This window comes from Helianthus annuus, chromosome 16, assembly GCF_002127325.2.
Source record: "Helianthus annuus cultivar XRQ/B chromosome 16, HanXRQr2.0-SUNRISE, whole genome shotgun sequence".
Classification (NCBI taxonomy): Eukaryota; Viridiplantae; Streptophyta; class Magnoliopsida; order Asterales; family Asteraceae; genus Helianthus; species Helianthus annuus.
The window spans coordinates 194021833-194044078 of record NC_035448.2 but is presented as its reverse complement, the minus strand read 5'-3'; the positions used below and the strand labels follow the sequence as shown (position 1 = coordinate 194044078).

Below are 22246 nucleotides of genomic sequence, written 5' to 3'. Positions count from 1 at the left end.
CAAAAGATAGACAAGATGATGAACCACATCCCCGTTCTTAAAATTGATAAATCTACAAGTGGTTTTTATCAACACAAACTCATTTTCCGGAAAAGTCATTTCGATTAAAATAAACTTAAGTGTTTTGAAATCTAAATGAGAAAATGATTTGTGATATGGGGAGTTCAGATTGTTTATGCTAAGTGAATGGCGATTTGAGGTGATTCGATATCAGTTGTCAAGTTTCTGTACAGTTTGTATTGTTTTCTATGTTTTTCAAGTGGGTCAAAAGTCTTTTATTTTCAAATTTCCTTTGAAATGTGTTTGCATTTTAGGGGGAGTAAGAATTTTTTAGAAAATCCAAAAACATTTGAAAATTTGAAAAGCCAAAAACATGATAAAATTCAAAAATGAGTTTCGTTGTGAAAAGAGGAAATGATAGTACATCAGTGGACTATCACAGCACGCTAAAGAAATGTAAATTTAAAAAAGTGATAAACAATCTTACTGTGGATGTGTCAGTAGATTTTCGCACATTTAGTAAGTTGAAACGAGATATAAACTTAAATTCAAACTTGCTTAATTTGTGGGTAACTATTCTTGGATATATGGGTAACCCCCGAAATCTTGTTTGAAAGGTCCCATATTCTAAGATACTAGGTCTTTATACTCAGTGATATCTGGGGTATTATCCCGGGACTTCTGCTGAATGGAAGTTCTGACCTAGTCCCCGGATAATACTTTTTGCTAAAGCTTTGAAACATAAGCTTCGCCCTCAGCATGCTGATGAAACAATAAAATTGATAGTCGCTGCTGTTGAAATGCAAAAGATCCTCTAAAGGGGACCCACCAAAAGTCGAGCCGTCATCTCTCTGCTGAACGGAAGTTCTGACCTGAGCTCTCACGGTTTCGCACCTAACCCCTTTACAGATATCAGCTGTGGTATACTCACCTGTAAGACTGAATATTTGGGATCTGGATACAGGAGTATATTCAAGTGGAGTGATACACAATTAAGTTTAAGTCTCTAAAACATTAATATCGTATCTCGAATCGATTGAAATTTGTGTTGAGAATTTAAGAGGACAAACATACTGACAATCTAGGTAAATTGTTTAAAGCTTAAAATGAAATCAAGCTTAACGGTGTTGGTGATTTGTCTCATAAACTGATATGATCCTCTTGCACGAACTCACAAAAATATTGATTGTAAATATTACATTTCTGTATGTTTTTTTGTTTACTAGGAGTGTCAAGTAATATCTCTCAGAAAATCCAAAAAGATTTTGTGTGTGTTTTAGCATATTTTTTTGAAAAAGTCAAAAAGATTTTCGACAACTGATGTTGAAAAACTGATTTTCAAAATTCCGAGTGCTAAACATGATGAACAGCATTTGAGGGGGAGTGTTTGTGTAAATCTAACTGTTTTCGTTAATTCTAACCTTCTTCAAGTGGTTCATCATAGATTGTTGAGAGAGAGTCATGTGTTGGTGCACAGGTTTTTGATATGTGATGAATCTAGAAAAATTATTTCTGGGTTAAGATTGTGCAGGTAACCAGGTTTCGATTTCTAAAGATTTCTGTTGAAGGAGAGCCTAGTTTCAATCCTGGAAATCAATTCAGAAGATCTCTGTTAGAGTCAGGTTGATTGATTCTGAAAGCCTGTGAAGATCAGATAAAGATCCTGAAGATATTACTGAAGAACAAAAGAATACCAGTAAATCGAGAGGGGGAGTCTGAAGATAGAGAGAAAGAGAAAGCCCAGAGACTGATCAAGACTGAAGATGTGAAGACACGGAGACCGTGCTTGATAGTCGACTCCATCAACATCTGAGGGGGTGTCTGTTAGTGCACTACATCTGTTGATTGCATCTAGGTGTCTAGGATCAGGTCTTACATCGTATTGTATAGCATAGGGCATGTTTTACGAGAAAACAAGTGTTTGTATGGGTTGTATAGGTCAGGACCGCTCATAGGGTCTTTAGAGTCTTGGATCGCTTATTTGACATGTTAGGACCGCTTATGTGAACATGTCTGGTCCGCTCTTATGGACATGTGTCACATGAGCGGACCCAAACCACTATATATAGGGGTCTTTAGGGCGATCCTCATAACGTCGAGTCCGAATTCCACGCCGAAGCTCTGCCGGTGTGAAGATCGAGCTGTAAAACGTTTCATATCAATAAAACAAGCAGTTAGAAAGAAGAACAAGCTACATCTACTTGTATTTCTTATTATTCCGCATCTGAAACGCAAGAGATAACCTCTAAACGACTCGTTCGGGTCAGCAAACGATCCTACAAATACAAACCACAATCTTTTGTGACTATGGGAAACCAAGAACAAAGCCTATTTCGAAAACACATGTGTTCGCATCAGCATTGTTTATCACCCTGTTTGAGCATTGGAAACCCGACAAACAGTCTTGACAACTGTGACAGGTTATCTATCTGTGTGTGTCACATCCATCCTGTTATAGCAATCGATATGATTAATTTTACAGATTTTTTCCTAATTAGCGTTGTTAACTACCAAAAGAATGCATACACAAATAGTTCTAGTGGACGAAGCAAAGAGACCGTTGTGTATCTGAATCAGGTTCTCAAACAAACACTACTAAAGTTGACTTGGTGATAAATACCGAAGCTGTTATCTCGGTTGTTCAGTAGTTTCGTGATAATAAATCAAGCAGACATTGATTTTGCCAAGATTGAAGGAAAGAATCTGGCCATAAGCGTTGTGGATTCTCAGCGTTATTCGAATGTAAGTGGATTGAGTGATACGCTTATCTATTCTGGTCAAGGTGGGCATGGTTTGTTCGAGAGTAAATCACCACCCAAAGATCAACAACTTGTGAGTGGGAATATGGCTATGAAGACGTGTCGGGTTCTGCTAGTTATTCGGAATGTTTCGAATCATCACAGAAGACGTGTCGGGTTCTGCTAGTTATTTGGAATGTTTCGAATCATAACAGAAGACATGCCGGGTTCTTCTGCTAGTACTTCCGAGATCTGAACCAACAGAAATCAACAATTTCCAACAAATTGTCAGATAAGGAGGCTCAACTTGAACGGACGATATGTATCTTTTATCATGCGACAGACACAATATTTGCAAGTTAAATCCACAATCATAGTATACAGGTGCAAGAGAATTGCGACTTATTTTCAGTTATTTCTGTTGATCCACAAATTCCATTGTTTAAATCAGAATCAGGTTCTCAAGACAAGGATCGTTCTAATAGATTAAAGAGAATAAACCATTTTTTACCATAGTATACGAGTCGTATAACAATATACGGCCCGTATACAATGATTGTATACATTGTATACGATCGGTAAAAATATTTTTTACGAAGAGTATACGTCCGTATAAACCGTATACGACCCATATACATATGGTAAAAAATGGTAAAAACCTATTTAATCTATTAGAACGATCCAATAAACGAAGAACAAAGCCTATTTTCAAAACACAGGTTCATACAGTGCTGTAATAGGTTGTGGTTCAGCCAAAATGACATCTAGCATTACTAACGGTTCAAGTAAGTGTCTAAAATTTTGAAAATTCAGGTTTACCTTGTTAGTTTCTCAAACACTACTAAAGAATGGACCCAACAAGGATCGTACGAAATGTACGTGACAAAATAAGGATCGTTCTAATAGATTAAAGAGAATAAACCAAGTACAAAATCATCTGTTTCCTGAATCTGAATCAGAATGTTAACTTTGAGTCATAAACCGTTAATCCCAACGCTTCTCTAAAAAAATTTCTTTCTTTCCTTTTCATGAGGTAAAACCGGTTTCAACATCAAGGGTTGTTTTTCACCCTGTGTGAGCATTGGAAGCCCGACAAACAGTCTTGCAAGACTGAAATAACTCGCCATATGTATCTTCTATCATGCGACGGACCCAATTCTTGCTCAACTCCTGTGGGCCCGTATCGGAATCAGGCGTTGGAAGGATTGTAGTAGTAGGACATTGGTACCACTGTGAAAATTGCATCAGGAAGCTCAACTTGAACGGACCCATTATTCGACCGAGTAATCAATTGTATTTTTTTAGTTGCTTCTCTTGTTAAGTTTCTGACCCAACCGAAATCCACAAATTCAAGTCAAGGATCGTTCTAATAGATTAAAGAGAATAAACCCTCGTTTCTTCATCTTCATCTTCAAGAACAATGATGAACAGATGATGTTTTTTTTCGCAGAACGTGGTGGATTGCGGTGGTTTGGGTCTAGGGTTGTCAGAGAGAGAAAAGGAGGGGAGAGAGTCTGATATAATAAGGATGTTGGGAATTAAATGCATGTACGTGACACAACAAGGATCGTTCTAATAGATTAAAGAGCATAAACCAAGGATGTTGGGAATTCGCATAAACATATATTCGTTTCATAACCTCCTCCTATAAATCAACCACAACTGACAAAGAGCCTGTATTAGAAACCATCCTATGTCTTTTACCAACCGAAGAGGCAGCAAGGACAGATAATACTTCATTTGTTGAGAAACCATACTGTCAAGAAACTAACATCTTTTACTCATAAACCCTTGAATCCCAACGCTTCTCTAAAAGAGCCTGTATTAGAAACCATCCTATGTCTTTTACCAACTGAAGAGGCAGCAAGGATAGATAATACTTCATTTGTCGAGAAACCATACTGTCAAGAAACTAACATCTTTTACTCATAAACCCTTGAATCCCAACGCTTCTCTAAACGAGCCTGTATTAGAAACCATCCTATGTCTTTTACTAACCGAAGAGGCAGCAAGGACAGATAATACTTCATTTGTCGAGAAACCATACTGTCAAGAAACTAACATCTTTTAATACTTCATTTGTAACCGTAAGGGTGATGCAAATTTGTACGTAAAGATTTCTACACAAACTCTTCTACATCTTTTAACCAATTGTCCATCACTTAAGATCTTGAAAGATTTGTTGAAATCAAAGAAAAGAGTAACTAGCAGAAGACGTGTCGGGTTCTTCCAACAAATTGTGTATGTGCTTGTGCTGTAGAAACCGGTGATGAATTTGTGTATCTAAATCAGGTTCTCTGCCTTAGATCGGTCATTCCTTGTGATACATGAACGTTGTATTCTTGTCTTTCAGAAGAGTTGGTATTGAACCAATAATACTTCAAACATTCTAAGCCCTACCTGGAAACAAACCAACAAAATCCTGATACTCTTTTAGCAGAACCCGACACGTCTTCTATGATGATTCGAAACATTCACGAACCACAATGGACTCAGACTCATACTACTCACCCTCCCCTGAGGAAAAAGTTTTCCTGACGACTCAAGACAAAGCAGTTGGTTTGTGTTCATATCAGCGTTGTTTATCACCCTGTGTGAGCATTGGAAGCCTGACCACTAGCAGAATCATTGCATTACATCCCCGTTGAAAACAAGTGATTAAAATGCTTCTCCTTACAACTCTCATCAAATGCCTCACCCTTCCTTTTTATTACAGTCATACGACACGTTTTTTTGTTCTTCAATCTTTGTTACATGTTAATGTTTTATTTTTTTCTACTTTTAGAAAGATTTTACCATCTAACGACTGTAAAATTTCTCGTGTGATTGACACCTTAAATCCCTTAAATACTTTGGGTAAAATCTAATTTTCGTTTCATACGGGCCGTATACGGTTATACGGCCCGTATACATCGTTCGTATACATTGTATACGACCAGGCAAATTATTTACACATGGTGTATACGGCCCGTATACACCATGTGTAAATAAGTTTTTGTCATGTGTTAATATTAGGACCCTTAATTAAACATGTGTTTTGTTATGTACACAAATGTTAAGAGCATCAACGTTTTATAATTACCAACACTACAACACAATTTGTCGTTAGTAAAAAGTTAACATAGTTATAATTAGTTTTGTTCAACCCTGGAAAATGTGGTGCTTATTCCTAATCAAAATTTCAAATATGTGAGTTATGCATCCTAAACACGTTACCTGGTATCTAATCAAGCAAATAAATATAGTTTATAATTTATCATAATCTAATCTTACTTGATGCAAAAAAAGGATCCGTTAATATACAACAACTTCAATGGTGAGAATTCCTAATCAAAATTTCAAATATGTGAGTTATGCATCCTAAACACGTTACCTGGTATCTAATCAAGCAAATAAATATAGTTTATAATTTATCATAATCTAATCTTACTTGATGCAAAAAAAGGATCCATTAATATACAACAACTTCAATGGTGAGAATCTGTTCTTAAATGCGATGTGTGATTTCGTTATACTAACTATAACTGAAAACGTGCTAATGGTTCTTTGATGACCGATAACAATATTTAAACAAACGATATTTATAATCTGTTAATTTCCTTTGACGGATATAAACAAACTTAACTGGCTTCGATTTCTTTTGGTTTTTTACGATCGACTCATTTGGCGGATAATATATGTGGCCCTGACCGCAACGCGGCGGGTTCCTTTTCTAGTTGATTATATAAATTACGGAGAAAAGGAACTTTTTATAATGATGAGAAACCTATACAAGAAATGAGAAGATAGATTACATTAAGGTGCTGTTTGTTTTTTCTGAAAAACTCTTCTTGTCTATTACATACAAATATGAAGTCCGCGTAATACGAATAACCTTGATCATACGATGAAACACTTGTAACAATTCTCGACCACAAAACTACAATAAGGGAAACACAAAATTTTATGCCGCCTCTTTGCTTTTCTGTCTTACATTTATATAGCGCCCTTTTTTCACTTAGTTACTATAAACTCGTAACGTTGGTAACTATAAATTGTTTTAACCAACGAATATAGATCAATCGGTCATGTGACATGTCAAAATTTCAGCGATCGTTCTTAATATGAAACATTATGATATAATTACCGTGCCACCCCCTCCAAACTCCGGTTATCATGTCCGGCTACCTCTCGGGCCACCTACCATTTCCAGCCAGTTGGTATGAATTAAGAAAAAAAAGATCAATCCATGACCATAACAGATACTACGATGCTTGTTATAGATATAGACTTCAAATATCCACGAACATTATTATTTTCACTAACTTCATATTTTTTATTTATTTATTTATGAACATATCGGAACCGAATCAGAACACACGCAAACTGAGTCACAGATTTATTCTGCTTTCTTGACGACAAGAACAGGGCACTTGGCATAATTGACACAGTAATTGCTGACACTCCCCAAGAAAGCCCTGCCGATTATAATCAACAAATTGTTTACAAGTTAATATAAATGCAAATGGGCCTGGCGAAACTAACCCATTAATCTCATTTTGGGTCCTAATGGGTCATAATAACAACTTCCTGGGTTGTTTTGGGTTTAGTGTTTAATTTTGATGGGTCAAGAAGGGGTCAGTGCGGGTCAAGAGAAAAAAATAAACGGGTGAAACTGGGTTGAAGGAGAAATTGAACGGGTCCTTGAATTGCATCTGAAGAGTGAAGCCTGAAATCATCTCTGTTCTCGATTGCATCTAAAATCGTGGAAATCGCATCTGAAGTCATCTAAAATTTGACCCGACCCGAAACCCGTTCTGACCCGAAACATGTTCTGACCCGAACCCATTCCGATCCGAACCCATTTCAACCCAAACCCGTTTTGACCTGAACCAAAACAACTCTTTTTTAATTGACCCGTTTTGACCCGTGACCCGACCCGACCTGACCCGACCCAACCTGTTTGCCAGGTCTAAATGCAAACACAAAAGCTATTATTATTATTATTATTATTAATATAACAAAAGAGGGGGGTGTTTGTTGGCTTATTTAACTTAAAAGAGACTTTTTGGCAAAAAGATTTACTGACTTATAACTTATCCAAAATGAGTTTTTAAAAAAGTGTTTTGATGAGCTTATTAGGTGGGAAAAAGTCAATAAGTTGTTTTAAAAAAACGTTTGGATAAGCTTATGAGGTGGAACAAGGTAATATTTAATGAAAAGTTAAATGGAGTTTAAAAAAGTCAAGTTTTCCTAGCTTTTCAAAATGATTTTTCCGCCTTATACAAAAAGTTGTTTCAAAAAGTCCTTTTCACTTATCCAAACATTATTTTGACTTATTGGCTATTGACTTTTTCAAAAAGCCAATAAGTCAATAAGTTGTTTTAAAAAGCTAAGCCAAACACCTCTTAAGACACAATCTCTATTATTTTATTGTTTTTCTTTGCTAAATTTACAAAAATGCCATCCAATGTTTTTTATTCCTTTTGTGTATTCAACCTTCAACTTTTCGCATTGCCACTTACATCCCCTCAACTTTCTAGAAACTTTGTAAAATGTTATTTTGACCCCCCTTGACTTTTACGTGCTTATTTTATGTACCTTGGTCAAATATAATAAGTTTCCGTGCTTATATTTATGCACGTTTCTGGTTGGTCTACGTATTGTTTGGAAACGAGCCAGGTTAAATATAATACGTTTTCACTAGCCGGTAAAAATTCGAGTTACTTTACGTTTCAACTCTGCTACAATGCGTGGTACCATTCTTTATCGTAAAAAAACACTATTTTCTTACGTGCTTATTTTTAAGTACGTTTTGTTATAAATCCAAGTTGGTTTATGTTGTGACGTAAATTTTCTCGGCAATGAGTCAGGTCATATATAATACGTCTTCATGCTTATTTTTATGTGCGTTTTCAGTTGGTCTACGTTTGACGTAATTTTTGTTTGAAAACGAGTCAAGTCAAATACTTGATGGTATAAGTTCGAGTTACTATAAGTGATAGCCCCTTAAGTCACGTTTTCATTTAATATTTTTAAGTTATATTTTTGTGTTTTTTTATTTGCATGAGTCCATGTTTTGTGCAGTTTTTTATTTTCCAACATGTGTTTTATTTTTATTTTTATATATTTAGATTAGTGGAGTTAGTGGGTAGTTATTAGTTTTAGGAATTCCTTTATATAATTCATTTTAATTTACGAATGAAGATCAGTGAGTTTATGAAAAAGTTTCTTTGGTTAATTTTCTCATTGGATTATGAGTTGATTAATTACTTCCATGCTAGTTCAAGTTTGGCAACTTGGATGGTGTTCTTGGAGCCTAGATTAGAATCAAGTGGTGTATCTGTATCTTGATTCTCGTTTAGTTTGTCCTAATCGATTTCTTGTGTGGTGTGTCTGTATCACAAGAGACCGTTAGATCTATCCGTTTTATTTAGAGTTTTAATTTCATAGCCGTTACCGAACCGTTTGCCTATCAATAAGTTTTGACACCGCCGCAACGTGCGGCGGGTCAAAATACTAGTTATAAAACACAGGCTAACTAACCTAGTAACAGCCCCTCGGCCATGACTGCCGATCACAAGCAACTGGATGTTTAGTTCGGCTGCTGCATCGCATATAGCCACTTTTGGGTCTCCTATTTCTGTCATTCCTTCTGCTGTGATCTGCAAGTAACAAAATCTAAATTACTGTATTTGTAAAGAGTAATTTTGACAAAAACCTATGAGTGGAATGGAAGTTGTAACCCCGTAATCGGCGCAGGTAGCTTTAGCTTTGTTCAGCAAATCAAGAGCTGCCTTTTTCTCACTTTCTTTAAGCTGTTTTATAAGCTCAGCTGCTGCAGTTACCAAAAACAATGCAATAGAAATCAAAACCATTTCATTCTTAAAGAGGCATTAGGATCAAATACAAAGGCTCTTTATTGTAAGAAGGGTACAAAGGCTTCTAAAAAAAACTCACTACACAAAATAAAATAAAAAACTAAACACCCACCACCACCTATAAATAACATAGGTTTATAAAACAATATACTAATGTGTGTGTGTGTGTGTGTGTGGGGGGGGGGGGGTTTAGGTGGTGGGGTGGGGTGGGGTGGGGTGGGGGTGGGTGTTTAGGTTTTGGATGGTGGTGTAGTGGGTTTCGGTTTTAGGTTATTGGACACTTGTCACTCTCACTTCTTACAATTCGGAGTCTGTGTAGAATAACTTAACCCTCTTAAAGAGTATTACATGTTAACAATACACACATATGTAGGTATATATAGTCTCGGACGCGTGAATCTGAACATGACATAAGTTTTCTTGGGTTGAAATGAAGACAACTTGTTTAACCCAAAATTTTATTTTATCATTTTACATATTAATAATAATCTAAAATCACGAATTTAGAGCAAAAAATTCAAGTGTGTATAAAACAAACAATTGAGTTTAAAGTATAAAGTAGATGCTCATTTTTTTTGACATAAGAAGTACCCAATAACACATCTTTTAACCTTGAAAATCAACCAGTTATAAGGGTCGACTCATGAACATGTTAGTCAACTCGAACACACGACTTGTTTGGCTAATTGTGTTCACAGGTTCAATGCAAAACTGACTTGAACTCATTTAGACTAAAAACAAATTAATGAATTTTGTGTTAGGTTTGTGACAAGTAAACTTCACCAACACTAGGCCATGAAACAAGTATCTATTATGTCAGGTTTAAGCAAGGCAATATACTTCATAGCGAAAACAAGGTTGATTTTGTATTTTTATAATACCCTTGACAAATTTTTTGTTATCCGATTTATTACACGCACATGCAAAAACCCAAAAACCTAAACCAACCCCACCAACCCCCCTCCCAAAAAAAAAAAAAAAAAAAAAAACTATATCTCACAAAAAAAAAAAAACCCCAAAAACCTAAAAAAAACCTAACCTCACCCCCAAAAACCTAAAAGTAGGTTTACTTTAAAAGAATATTGAAAAAAAAAAATATTTGTGTGTGTTTTAGTTTTTTTTAAAGTATTTTTGGTTGTGTTCACATATAATCCTTCTTACCATTCTTAGAATTAAAGTCCTATGTATTTGATCCTTTTATCTATCTTATATATAGCTTTAAACAAAACCCTATATTTAGGGTAAATTACACTTTTCGTCCTTTATGTTTATACCAGATTGCAACGAATAGCCTTTAACTTCAATAATTACAGTCACAGTCCTTTTTTTGTAAAACTCATAACACCCTACGTCCTTTAATACTAACTAAGTTAATTTTTTCAGTTAAATATAACATGTGCCTTGCACATAAAGGGTAGGTTAGTAATTTTACTATTATACTTAAAAAATATTTAACAAAAATAAACAATCCTAATCTCATCATCAACCTCTCTGTCTCAAATCTCTGTCACTCCCATCTTTCTCTCTCTCAAACCAACACCCACCACCAGTGTGACAACCACCACCAGATCCACCACATCACCGCCTCCTCCATATAGATCCACCACGCCTTTACAGTGCCTCCATCCAGATCCGCCACACCGCCACCTCCATCCATCCAAATCGCCACACCACAGTCTCAGAATCTGTTTGAACGACGGCTAACTAATCCGGCGCGTGAACCGTTCCGATCGAGACCTTGGGTGACGGTGAAGCTCATGGCGATGGCTGTTTTGGCGATTGTTGAGCGGTGTTGGTTCTCTCAGGAAATCAGACGGGGACGATTTTGTAAACAGGGGTCCCTTCAAAACCACTGTGCAAATCACCATACGCGGCAGATCTCTTCCCCATCGGTAGTATTCCGGTGACGATGTGTCAAAATCGGTATTCAGAGTGTATACAAAACAACAACACAAATCTATGATCCAAACTGTTATAAAAGAACGAAACGAAAAATAAAAAACAAGATCCCTGTAAGGTAGGATTGTACTCCTTTTGTTACATTTTTTTTGCTTCTTGAAGAGTTGTAAGAAGGGGAACTTGCAATGTTGCGATTCAACTGTATGCTGCTCATCACAGTTTGATTCAAAGAACTAAACCATGAATCTAACCTTCATTTTGATGGGTTTTGTGCTAGAATAGAAAGACAGAGAGACGTGGAAAGGATCGATCAGAGTCAAAACCATGTTTTGTTTTCTAATCCATGCTTTTGACATTTTTATTATTTTTGTAATATTTTTGGTTTTATTTATTAATAAACATTTTAAAGCATGAAATGACAATAATACCCTTAAGTGGATAGATACAATTTAAAATTTTAACCTGGTTAGTGTCAAAGGACGAAATGTGTAATGCCTTTTCCAAATAAAGGATGGTGACTGTAATTATTAAAGTTAAAGGCTATCCATTGCAACCCGTTACAACCATAAAGGACGAAAAGTGTAATTTTTCCCTATATTTAAATTCAAAACCTAATATGTTTTTAAATCCATTAATCACCGCATTTAGTTTTGGCCCATTTAAACAATTAAACCCATTTGTCACTTAACCAATTACCCAACCAAACTCAATAATGTATTAAACCCAATAAAATATCACATTAATCGTCCTATTATTGACATTTTTTTATACAAGTTTATTCTAGAAACCCATTTTTTTCTACTTGCACGAGCTCGTGAATTCTCAGATACGCAACTAGAAAAATTAGAAAAATATAAAACAAAGAGATTTACTTCCCCATGAAGATGCATACAAATAGCCGATATCAACGGGTGATCGGGCCGTATAGATAACAACTTCTGAATCTACCAGGGTAGATCTAAGAGTGTTAAGGGCCCAATTAAGAGCATGCTGACTGTACTCACTATCATCAATGGCCACCATCACCTTATTCTTCTTCATGCTGGCTGCAACTTCAACCTCCTCTTCTGCCATCTTCACAAACACAACAGTTTCTTAAGATCTTGTGAAGACCAAAAGTTAATGTTTTTAATATTAAGGTTTTTATTTACGTGGGCAAGCGGTTGTATTTGTATTTTGTGCTCCATCTGATCTCACTTTTGCAAGGGGTGTGACATCTTTCTTTATGTGTTGTAACCTGCTGAGAGTGACATGTCATCCTTTGTGTTATGTTTGTTTGTTTGTGATATGAGCTTATCTGTTCGGCTTATGATTCTTTGTTGGCCCATTTAGAAAAGTATCAAATCCAATCATGGAAAATGGACCCTAAAGGACATGTCCTAATGGGTAATGAGCCTAATTGATTAGAGGTTGCGTTGGGCCCATTAAAACTTTCAAAAGAAACAATATAACATCATTTCGAAAGAAATTCATTTAAAAAAATTGTGATCCAAAACTCCAAAAGACACCCCACCATTCCAGCTTTAGCTAGGTAGTAGAGGCTTTTGCTTCTTAGTGAAAATACCGCGGTTTAATTTCTGACATGGGATAGATTAGAATTAGTTTGGTGTAATTAGAAGTAGAAGTAGAAATATAGCAACTATGTGGCGGTGAAGGAGGCGAAACCCATGAATGTCATATTGTGCAACTACCTCTTTGGGTCATTTTTAGCGGATGGGTTGGCTGGGTGCATCCATGCGGACGTCACACGGAGGTGAGGGCCGGGTTGTTAAGAATTTTTTTTTCAATAAACCGGGACGGAGGAGAGAAGTAGATGTTGCAAAAATTAGCAAGGAGAAGAAATTAGAGGTATCGTAACACTAGATATTTTAATCACTCACAAACATGTCACATTAGCTGCAAATTAAATTTTCACCTCTTTCAAAAAAAAAAAAAAATCAGTCTTTCCAACGGAAAATCATTTTATCTCCAAATCATTAACACTTGTTATATATATTTTCATCAACAAATGATTTGCTATAAAAAATCAAATTTATATAAAATAAATTAATTCTTATAGATAATTAATTCTCTTTATCTTTAATATATATTAAGTTTAAAGGATGTTCTAGTTATAATAAATAAATAAATAAATTAACTCTTATAGGTGTAACTGGATTATTATAATAAATATTTGTAAAGGAATTGCTTGGAAAATTTATGTTTTTGAAAGGATGGATGTATTACTCATGTGTCATGTGACCGAACTTGTTTGTGGGTGTTTGGGGACTGAAAAGGACTTAAGAGTGTATCGGTTATACTGACTTTATATGTGACTAATCATTGTTATGAGTCTAGCATTTTCATTTTACCTGTAAAAGATTTATCCCAATTCCCAACTGGTCAAAGTCAACACCTACACATATGTCATACGATCATACAAAAAAAGGATCATCGATAACAAATCTTGCATCAGTTTATTAAATACTTCTAATTTCTATAAATGTTTCTACAATATATCGATAAGGAGTCGGTGTATGTTGATCATCCAATTTGTAAATATTTCGTGGTGTCAATGTTATCAATTTTTAATAGTTTCAAGTTCTAATTTGTTTTTTTCTATGATAGTTGAAGGGAATGCACAAATATCTATTGTCACATCAATTGGAAAATGATGTTTCATATTTTCATTATGTAGAGTTTAATTAAACATGTGTTTAGTTATGTACACAAATATTAAGAGCATCCACGTTTTATAATTACCAACACTACAACACAATTTGTCGTTTGTAAAAAGTTAACATAGTTGTAACAAAATATTTTAATTGATATATACAATGAATGGATATACATTGTGATTAATTTTAACATTTTTGTTGATATTTTTATGGTTAAATCCAAATACCAACCTTGTTGTTCAATAATAATTGGTACCTAACCTATAATCTTGTATCAAATTCTTTGCTTTCTACTTTGTCCTAATTTGTTGCAACTCAAGATTCCTTTTTAATGACTAAAAGCTTTTAATAAAAAAAATATGTGTACCAAAAATGTTTATATTATTAGGGACCAAACAAAATTTAGAAGCCTATCAATTCATTGTTTGTATCATGAATTTGTTTGTTTCATACCAAATAATCCCTATTTCCAACACAAATTTTGATTGATGTATAATTTTTTCATCACCAACACAAATAAATAGATATTTTTAACATTCTAGTTCAAGTTGAAAATAATATAAAAGTTAGGGTGTTACGTTTAGACTGATATCAAGTCAAATTGCTAACTAACTGTTGATAACTTTTTTAATATCTCTATAACCATAACCAAAATGTTTAGAAATTAAAATTGAACTGAACTGAACCAAAGTTACCAAACAGTAACCACAATTCTATATTTCCTCTATATTAATTTATAAATTTGCTTTGTGAGTTAGTTTTAGTGTTCATTTTTTTACAACTTAATAATGCACAAGTAGTGTTAGTTTACAAGTTGGTGAAGCATATTTGGGCCATCAAACACAAACCCCTAAAAGACTGAGTATTAAAATATATAGAATATATTTGTTGGTTTCAGAGGGGCTATATACTAAATATTTCATGCATGTTATTTGTTTATTTGTATTTTGTTATTAATTATTACATAACGTTATAAAAGTATTAATAGTTATTTTAAAGTTTTAGAAACTTTTCTTTGTTTTCGTTTTTAATAATTTAAAAAAAAAATACTTACGCAACTTTATCTACAAATACACATAGTTCTAAGTGTTACTTCTTTTTTTGATATACTCTCACATTTTATGCATACTAATTTTATAACTATAGGCAATTAACTTTTTACGTGTTATATTCGGATGGTCCATGTGCTTTACATAAAATACGTATGCTATTATGGATCCGCAGCAACGTTCGGGTCCTCAAAAACTAGTATATGTTAAAAAAGAAAGCTTGTGAATGGTAACTCCGTTTCTCTTCCTTTCTCCGCCGTTGTAATTTTTTGAGACTTGGTAAACTGGTTTGTTGTCTGCTTTTTTATGAGAGTGGCCCAAGTTCGAGCCTTTAATATATCTTTTTTTCCACCCTAAGTGGTGGCCATCTTTTTGAAAGCCACGTGTTGTCTACGAACACACTTGCCACGGATCCAAAAACCCACCGCCACTTCTAATGACATCTCATTACCACCCCTTCCGATTTACTTCCCCCCCACCACAACCGCCGTACGTTCACCGGCGAATCGATTAGAAGCCGATTTAAAGAGATCGGTTGAAAGATTTCATCGTCATTTTCATTCGTAAAAGGTTTAAGCGATTGTTCCAGATCTGATTCCGAATCGGTATATTTTTAACTGCTTTGTCATCAATTTGATATGTAGCGATATTAATGAATTATGTATTCAGGTGTATGTGATCGTGCTTTTTTAATTTTTAGTTTTCTATCATTTTGATTTTACTATTTGGGCTTATTGGGCCTTGAGACATGTAACTTCGCATACGGATAACTGGATAAGTACATAAGGTTGACCCAAAACATATTTCAATTCAACTAACATGTATTATGTTTCGAGTAAAAACAACTTTAAGTATGAAAAATAAATTTACTCAAGAAGATAACATCTAGGACCGTGTAAACATTATAACGTAGTATTGATATTAGCGTTTTGGCACTCCGAAGCGTTTTGGTTCCAAATGCTTTAAGCGAGGTGAGAGCTTCACGTATACGAGACGCTCAAAATATAAAAAATATTTGTAAACATCAATACAACATATTCTACTTGTTAATTAACACAAAAACATGATTATAAAACATATTTAAACACATAATAACATAGTTAAAACATACATTGAAGTCGAAACTCACTTAAAACATAAACAAAAAAGTCTTTAATTAATAATCTATGCAGAAGAGTGAGGAGGCGGCATAACAGAAGAGGTCACAACGTTCTTTTTTTTAGGGTAAGGAACCCAAATCTGATGTGATTAAAAGTTGTTCGGGCCTTATGAAATCCTATTAAAACCTATATAAATTAGCAAACTTTTTGTGCATAAGGACTTGTAAGTTGTGCTTTGGGTGTTTTTCAAAAAAAAAAAAAACCCTTGATTTTTTAGTTTTAACCCAAAGGTTTGTACATTTTCCAATTTTAACCCTCATAATTTGTTTTTTTAACTTTAACCCCAAACTTTTCATTATTTGCAATTTAACTTCACAACTTTTGTCACTTATACTTTTCATCTTTCGCAAATTTTCGTTTTACGTATAGTTCTGAAATTTTCGAATTATTACGACGCAACGTGCATGTGTGGTTCAACGTTTTTACCTCTATTTTTCCATGTTTGACAGGTTCGTCGCAATACGCATATTATAGGTCGAGTCAGTGTTGGTTGTCGATGACGGTTGTGTGACATTAGTACTATTTGACACCGTTTTACGTCCCGCCGCAACGCGGAGTGTGCTTTGGGGATTTTTCAAAGAAAAAATTGTTATGCATATAGTTGTCGTAACGTTGGCTTTGGGGGTTTTCCAAAAAAAATTGATTTTTTTACTTTTCATCCAAAAGTATTTCATAAATTACTTTTAACCAAAAACTATTTGTTTTTTACTTTTAACCCAAAACTTTTTATCTTTTACAATCTATCCTCATAACTTTTTTTACTTTCAACTTTGGTCCTTTATAGTTTTCATTTTACACAAATTTTGCGCTCTATGCTTGGTTCTAAATTTTACTTTTAACACATCACAGCGTGCGTCTTTGGCTTAACGTTTTTACGTTTCGTTCTAAATTTTGCGAGTTAACACGACGCAACGTGCGTGTGTGGGTGAACGTTTTTACATCATCTATTTTTACCCCGTTTGACAGGTTTAACATAACGTGTGGGTCGTAGATCGACTTAGTTATAAATAAAGAATCCCCGCCGCATTGCGGCGGGTCGTAATCCTAGTTGGAGCTGATTTAGAATATTGGACCCAAATAAAACCCAAATCTGACCTGATTAGGTCTAATGCGTAACTTCACACACCTAGCGCTTTAGGTTTAATGCGTTGCCTCGAAATGCTTCATGTAAAATAATGCTTCAAGGCAAAAAAAAAAAAAAAAGTACTTTTCCTAACGCCTCAGCGCTTCATGCTTCAAGCTTGCTTTTTTAAACCAAGCTTGTAGCAAGGGCCCAAACATACCGACAAAATCACCCGCGAAACCAAACCAATGATTAGTTTGGCAGGTTTATCCCACATCGTGAACGTACCATAGAATTCATTAGGCTACATAAGACGTAAGGATGCTAACAGAAGTTCCAACAGAATTTCTAACCATCATGGGAACCTTTCAAGAACAAATAACCATGATTTGAATATAACAATCTTACACCTTATCAAAAATAATATCTAATACCTCAAAAATGTTTGTCAAACCTTTTTGATATGATACATCAATTCGGCGCATCATGTCTAATAAATTGCACAATTTTGGATCTCACATCTGGTGGAATACGAACCGGACGATAATTCTTGTCAAGCCAAACTACTGTTGCACGCGCCTCTAAAATGGGCTACACCAAAAAAAAAAAAAAAAAAATCCATATTCACAAAAATTATCAGAAAACACATAAAAAGATAACAGATTAACCGAAACCCTTGAAAGAATTTTCTGTGTTTTACCATCTTGGTAAGCAAAAGCAAGTTACCTCTTCATTTGGGATCTTGACGATGAAATGTTCAAAGTATACGCGAGCAGCTGATGTATCAGATACCCTCACTCTCACCACAAATTTATCACCAATCTGTTTTTACAAGAATGCCATCAAAGATAGTCCACCTTTTTTTTTTTTACTTATTTTATATTTTTGTATTTGTTAAGAGTTAAAAGCGTACCCTTAGAGGTGCAAGGTATTTGAGTGACAATTCTGATAACGCGACTGCATTACCAGTTTGCGCAATCGTATCAATATTGATTCCAATCTTTTCCATAAGTTGACGACGAGCTGTTGAAATAAAGATTTACATCATGCCAAATATGAACATGTAAATGTGAATTATGTTACGTCAAAGACTCACCGTGTTGACAGTAGTTTGCGAAGATTGCATTGTTCACTACTCCATACTGATCCAATTCATAATCTCGAACGCTAAATTCAACCTCATGAAATCCACTCATTCTGCCAAGAATTAAGACCAAATAAACGCTAAGTAGTTAATACGGTAAAATGTCGGATATCGGTCACGGACCGATGTATGAGGTATCGGTTATCGCGGTGGGATATCGGTAATTTTAATATCATGCTAAATTTATATATATAGCAATTTAACACTAACAATTTAGTATACTCTCCTACCATTAACAAATTAACCTTTTGCAACTTGCAAAACACTAACAATTGTAGCAAAGACTTAAAACACAAACATTTATCAGTAACAAACTAACAATTAAGTCTTAAAACACTAATAGCAGTAATAAGAAGAAAGACAATGGTAGAAATAAGAAAGGTACTGATATCGGGAAAATCGGTGATATATCAGTCAATATCGTCGATATTATTGGTACCGATATTTTGAACCGATATCTTGGCAGGGGATGGGCCTCGCTTGCGGTGTGCACATATAATGTATATATGTGTGGGCCCTCGGAGGGCAAAAATGAAATTGCACTAATTTTAACGCTATTAAAACCTATATAAATTAGTAAACTTTTTGTGCATAAGGACTTGTAAGTTGTGCTTTGGGTGTTTTCCAAAAAAAAAAAAAACTTGACTTTTTTGTTTTAACCCAAAGGTTTGTACATTTTCCAATTTTAACCCTACATAATTTGTTTTTTTAACTTTAACCCAAAACTTTTCATTATTTGCAATTTAACTTCACAACTTTTATCACTTATACTTTTCATCATTCGCAAATTTTCGTTTTACGTATAGTTCTAAAATTTTCGACTTAATACGACGCAACGTGCATGTGTGGTTCAACGTTTTTACCTCTATTTTTCCATGTTTGACAGGTTCGTCGCAATACGCATATTATAGGTCGAGTCAGTGTTGGTTGTCGATGACGGTTGTGTGACATTAGTACTATTTGACACCGTTTTACGCCCGCCGCAACGCGGGGTGTGCTTTGGGGATTTTTCAAAGAAAAAATTGTTATGCATATGGTTGTCGTAACGTTGGCTTTGGGGGTTTTCCAAAAAAAATTTGATTTTTTTTTTTTACTTTTCACCCTAAAGTATTTCATAAATTACTTTTAACCCAAAACTATTTGTTTTTTACTTTTAACCCAAAACTTTTTATCCTTTACAATCTATCCTCATAACTTTTTTTACTTTCAACTTTGGTCCTTTATAGTTTTCATTTTCCGCAAATTTTGCGCTCTATGCTTGGTTCTAAATTTTGTGACTTAACACATCACAGCGTGCGTCTTTGGCTTAACGTTTTTACGTTTCGTTCTAAATTTTGCGAGTTAACACGACGCAACGTGCGTGTGTGGGTGAACGTTTTTACATCGTCTATTTTTACCCCGTTTGACAGGTTTAACATAACGTGTGGGTCGTAGATCGACTTAGTTATAAATAAAGAATCCCCGCCGCATTGCGGCGGGTCGTAATCCTAGTTTGACTTATTTCGTGAAAATAACGTTAAAAACGGCGGACGGTTAATCATGCATCATGTGGTGGCGTTGATAGCCGAAAGACAAAAGGGTACATGCACTAATCGGACTTTGTCCCGATTGTTGAGTGTTATGTGCCTTATGTCCAAGGCTTGATGCAAAACTACTATCGAGCCGGGAGTCTCACTGGAAGATGCCTCTGTATTCCTACGGGGTAGAGGTAAGGCTGTCTACATCTTACTTTCCTCAGACCCTACCTTAGCTTTGCTATTGGTGGGATTTACTGAGTATGATGATGATCTTTGGCAGGGGATGTATTTAATTCGACCTCATAAATGACTTCCATTTTGACTTTTGGTGGTCAATATGAGTATTGTTTAACTCTAGATCTTTTACTCTCTAAAAACTTAGGGCCCCATACAAATCTTCATAAGGGTATACGGGGCGCTCACGGGGAATGGTGCGGTGAGGCCTTTTGCCGCGGGGGGGGGGGGGGGGGGGGGGGGGGGCACACCGCGCCAACAATATTCCCCTCGTGAGGGGAGTTCAATTCGGTGGACATTCACAGCACGTGGGTAAGATGAGGGAGTGGGGGTAGTGGTGGGCCCCGCCCTCTTTCAACCAATCAATGCTTTTTTTTTTTAAATGTTTTGGGGGGAAAGCACCACTTGTGTTTTTTGGACAAGAGGGGAGAATGAGAGGGGAAATGACCTGGCATCAAATGATTGGGTTAAAAATTTTTTCCCCTCACCTCACTCATTAGGGTGCACCCCTTTCACCTTAATAAGTACTAAAGCTGAAAATTTTCTAGTGTTCAAACTGCAAAAAATTTCATACCAATATTATGAAGTAAATTGTCAAGAAATTGACCTACCGAAAGTCAAAATCACTACCTTCTTGAACACATATTATTAAATAACATCACTAACCCTATAAGCCCTAGAATAACAATCATCAATTATGAACTTGCAACTGATCATTTACTTGAAATCTATCTTACAATTGAACAAATTATGTTCGAATAATTGGGAATTACTGAACAAATTATGTTCGAATTAAATTAAATAAAAATCTTTGAATTGAATGCAAAATAAAATGAATTAATTGATAGTAAATTACGGAATTACCCTGTGCCGGATTTGAGATCAAATGAGAAATTAGTACTGCTTCTGATAGGGGTTGTGAGTGGCCGTAACCGTAGTTGCCGCCGGTGGTTTGTTTGCGGAAGTAAGTGGATGTTTGATGACGGAAGGTGGAGGCCGACGGCGGACGACGTGTTGGCACGTGAAGCCGGAGTGATCACGTGCCCGGAAGAGAAGAATGTCTGCGACATCTTCACCTTCGTTTTTATCGAACTTTATTTGATCAGTTTCTGAGTGTTAAAGAGTTTGGTTATGAATTAGATATAAAATTACAAATACATCCCTACAATTTTCCAACATATACCAATCACCCCTGTTAATTTTAGTTTGGAGTTGGACCATAAATCAATCAATCATACCCAGGATAATCCCACTCATACATAACAGCTATTACTAAGGTCCGAGGAGGGTGCAATGTAGGCTCGTCTTACCTCTATCCCAAAAGACAGAAAGACTGTTTCCGGTGAGACCCTCGGCTTCAAAAATGTTTCCATATATAATAGCCATAGCAAACATACACGACAAGCCAAAAGGTAGCAAAAAAAAATTATATTTTACAAATAAAATCTTAGTAAGCTATCAAACAGGTAACACACTAATAACACATTATACAGGTGATAACAAGCACAATAACAAAACACACTAAGCTCCTAAGACAATAAACTAATACAAAGAGGTAATACCTTTATAAAGTTCTTGACCTTAATCCTACGTCTCCGCGAACTCATATTCTCAATCATGTCCTCAGAGAGGTGTAAGTGTAACAAATCCTTTCTAATTCGCTCCCTCCAAGTTAGTTTCGACCTGCCTTTACTCCTTCGCCCCTCCGCAATGAGACTTTCTATTGTTCTAACCGCAGATGTCGCTTGTCTTCTCGTGATGTGTCCAAACCATCTTAACCTTCTATTCCTTATCTTATCTGATATATCAGCTACTCCTAACCTTATTTCTTATCCTATCTAACTTAGTGTGCCCACACATCCACCTCAACATCCTCGTATCTGCCACCTTCAGCTTGCGCGCTTGTATCTTCTTGATGGCCCAAA

The 22246-nt window shown here is 35.3% G+C and overlaps 2 protein-coding genes across 4 annotated transcripts; both read right to left on the bottom strand.

Moving 5' to 3' along the window:
* Positions 1–6666: 6666 nt before the first annotated feature.
* LOC110915132 (universal stress protein A-like protein) lies at positions 6667–12692 on the bottom strand. Of its 3 annotated transcripts, none has more exons than XM_035985068.1 (4): positions 12370–12692; positions 9464–9555; positions 9264–9382; positions 6667–6917 (listed from the first exon to the last, which is right to left on the bottom strand). In XM_035985068.1, exons 1-4 carry the CDS (start codon positions 12569–12571, stop codon positions 6902–6904), a joined length of 429 nt encoding a protein of 142 aa, XP_035840961.1. In that variant the 5' UTR covers positions 12572–12692; the 3' UTR covers positions 6667–6901. The 3 variants fall into 3 exon arrangements, with proteins under 3 accessions (XP_035840961.1, XP_022015467.1, XP_022015468.1); XM_022159775.2 differs by lacking the exon at positions 6667–6917 and adding an exon at positions 6968–7195; XM_022159776.2 differs by lacking the exon at positions 6667–6917 and adding an exon at positions 6968–7195 and having other exon boundaries at positions 12502–12643.
* A 5059-nt stretch (positions 12693–17751) lies between these two features.
* LOC110915133 (acyl-acyl carrier protein thioesterase ATL3, chloroplastic) lies at positions 17752–21434 on the bottom strand. The gene is made up of 5 exons (XM_022159777.2): positions 21186–21434; positions 18523–18623; positions 18340–18449; positions 18153–18248; positions 17752–18017 (listed from the first exon to the last, which is right to left on the bottom strand). Exons 1-5 carry the CDS (start codon positions 21389–21391, stop codon positions 17898–17900), a joined length of 633 nt encoding a protein of 210 aa, XP_022015469.1. The 5' UTR covers positions 21392–21434; the 3' UTR covers positions 17752–17897.
* Positions 21435–22246: the final 812 nt, after the last annotated feature.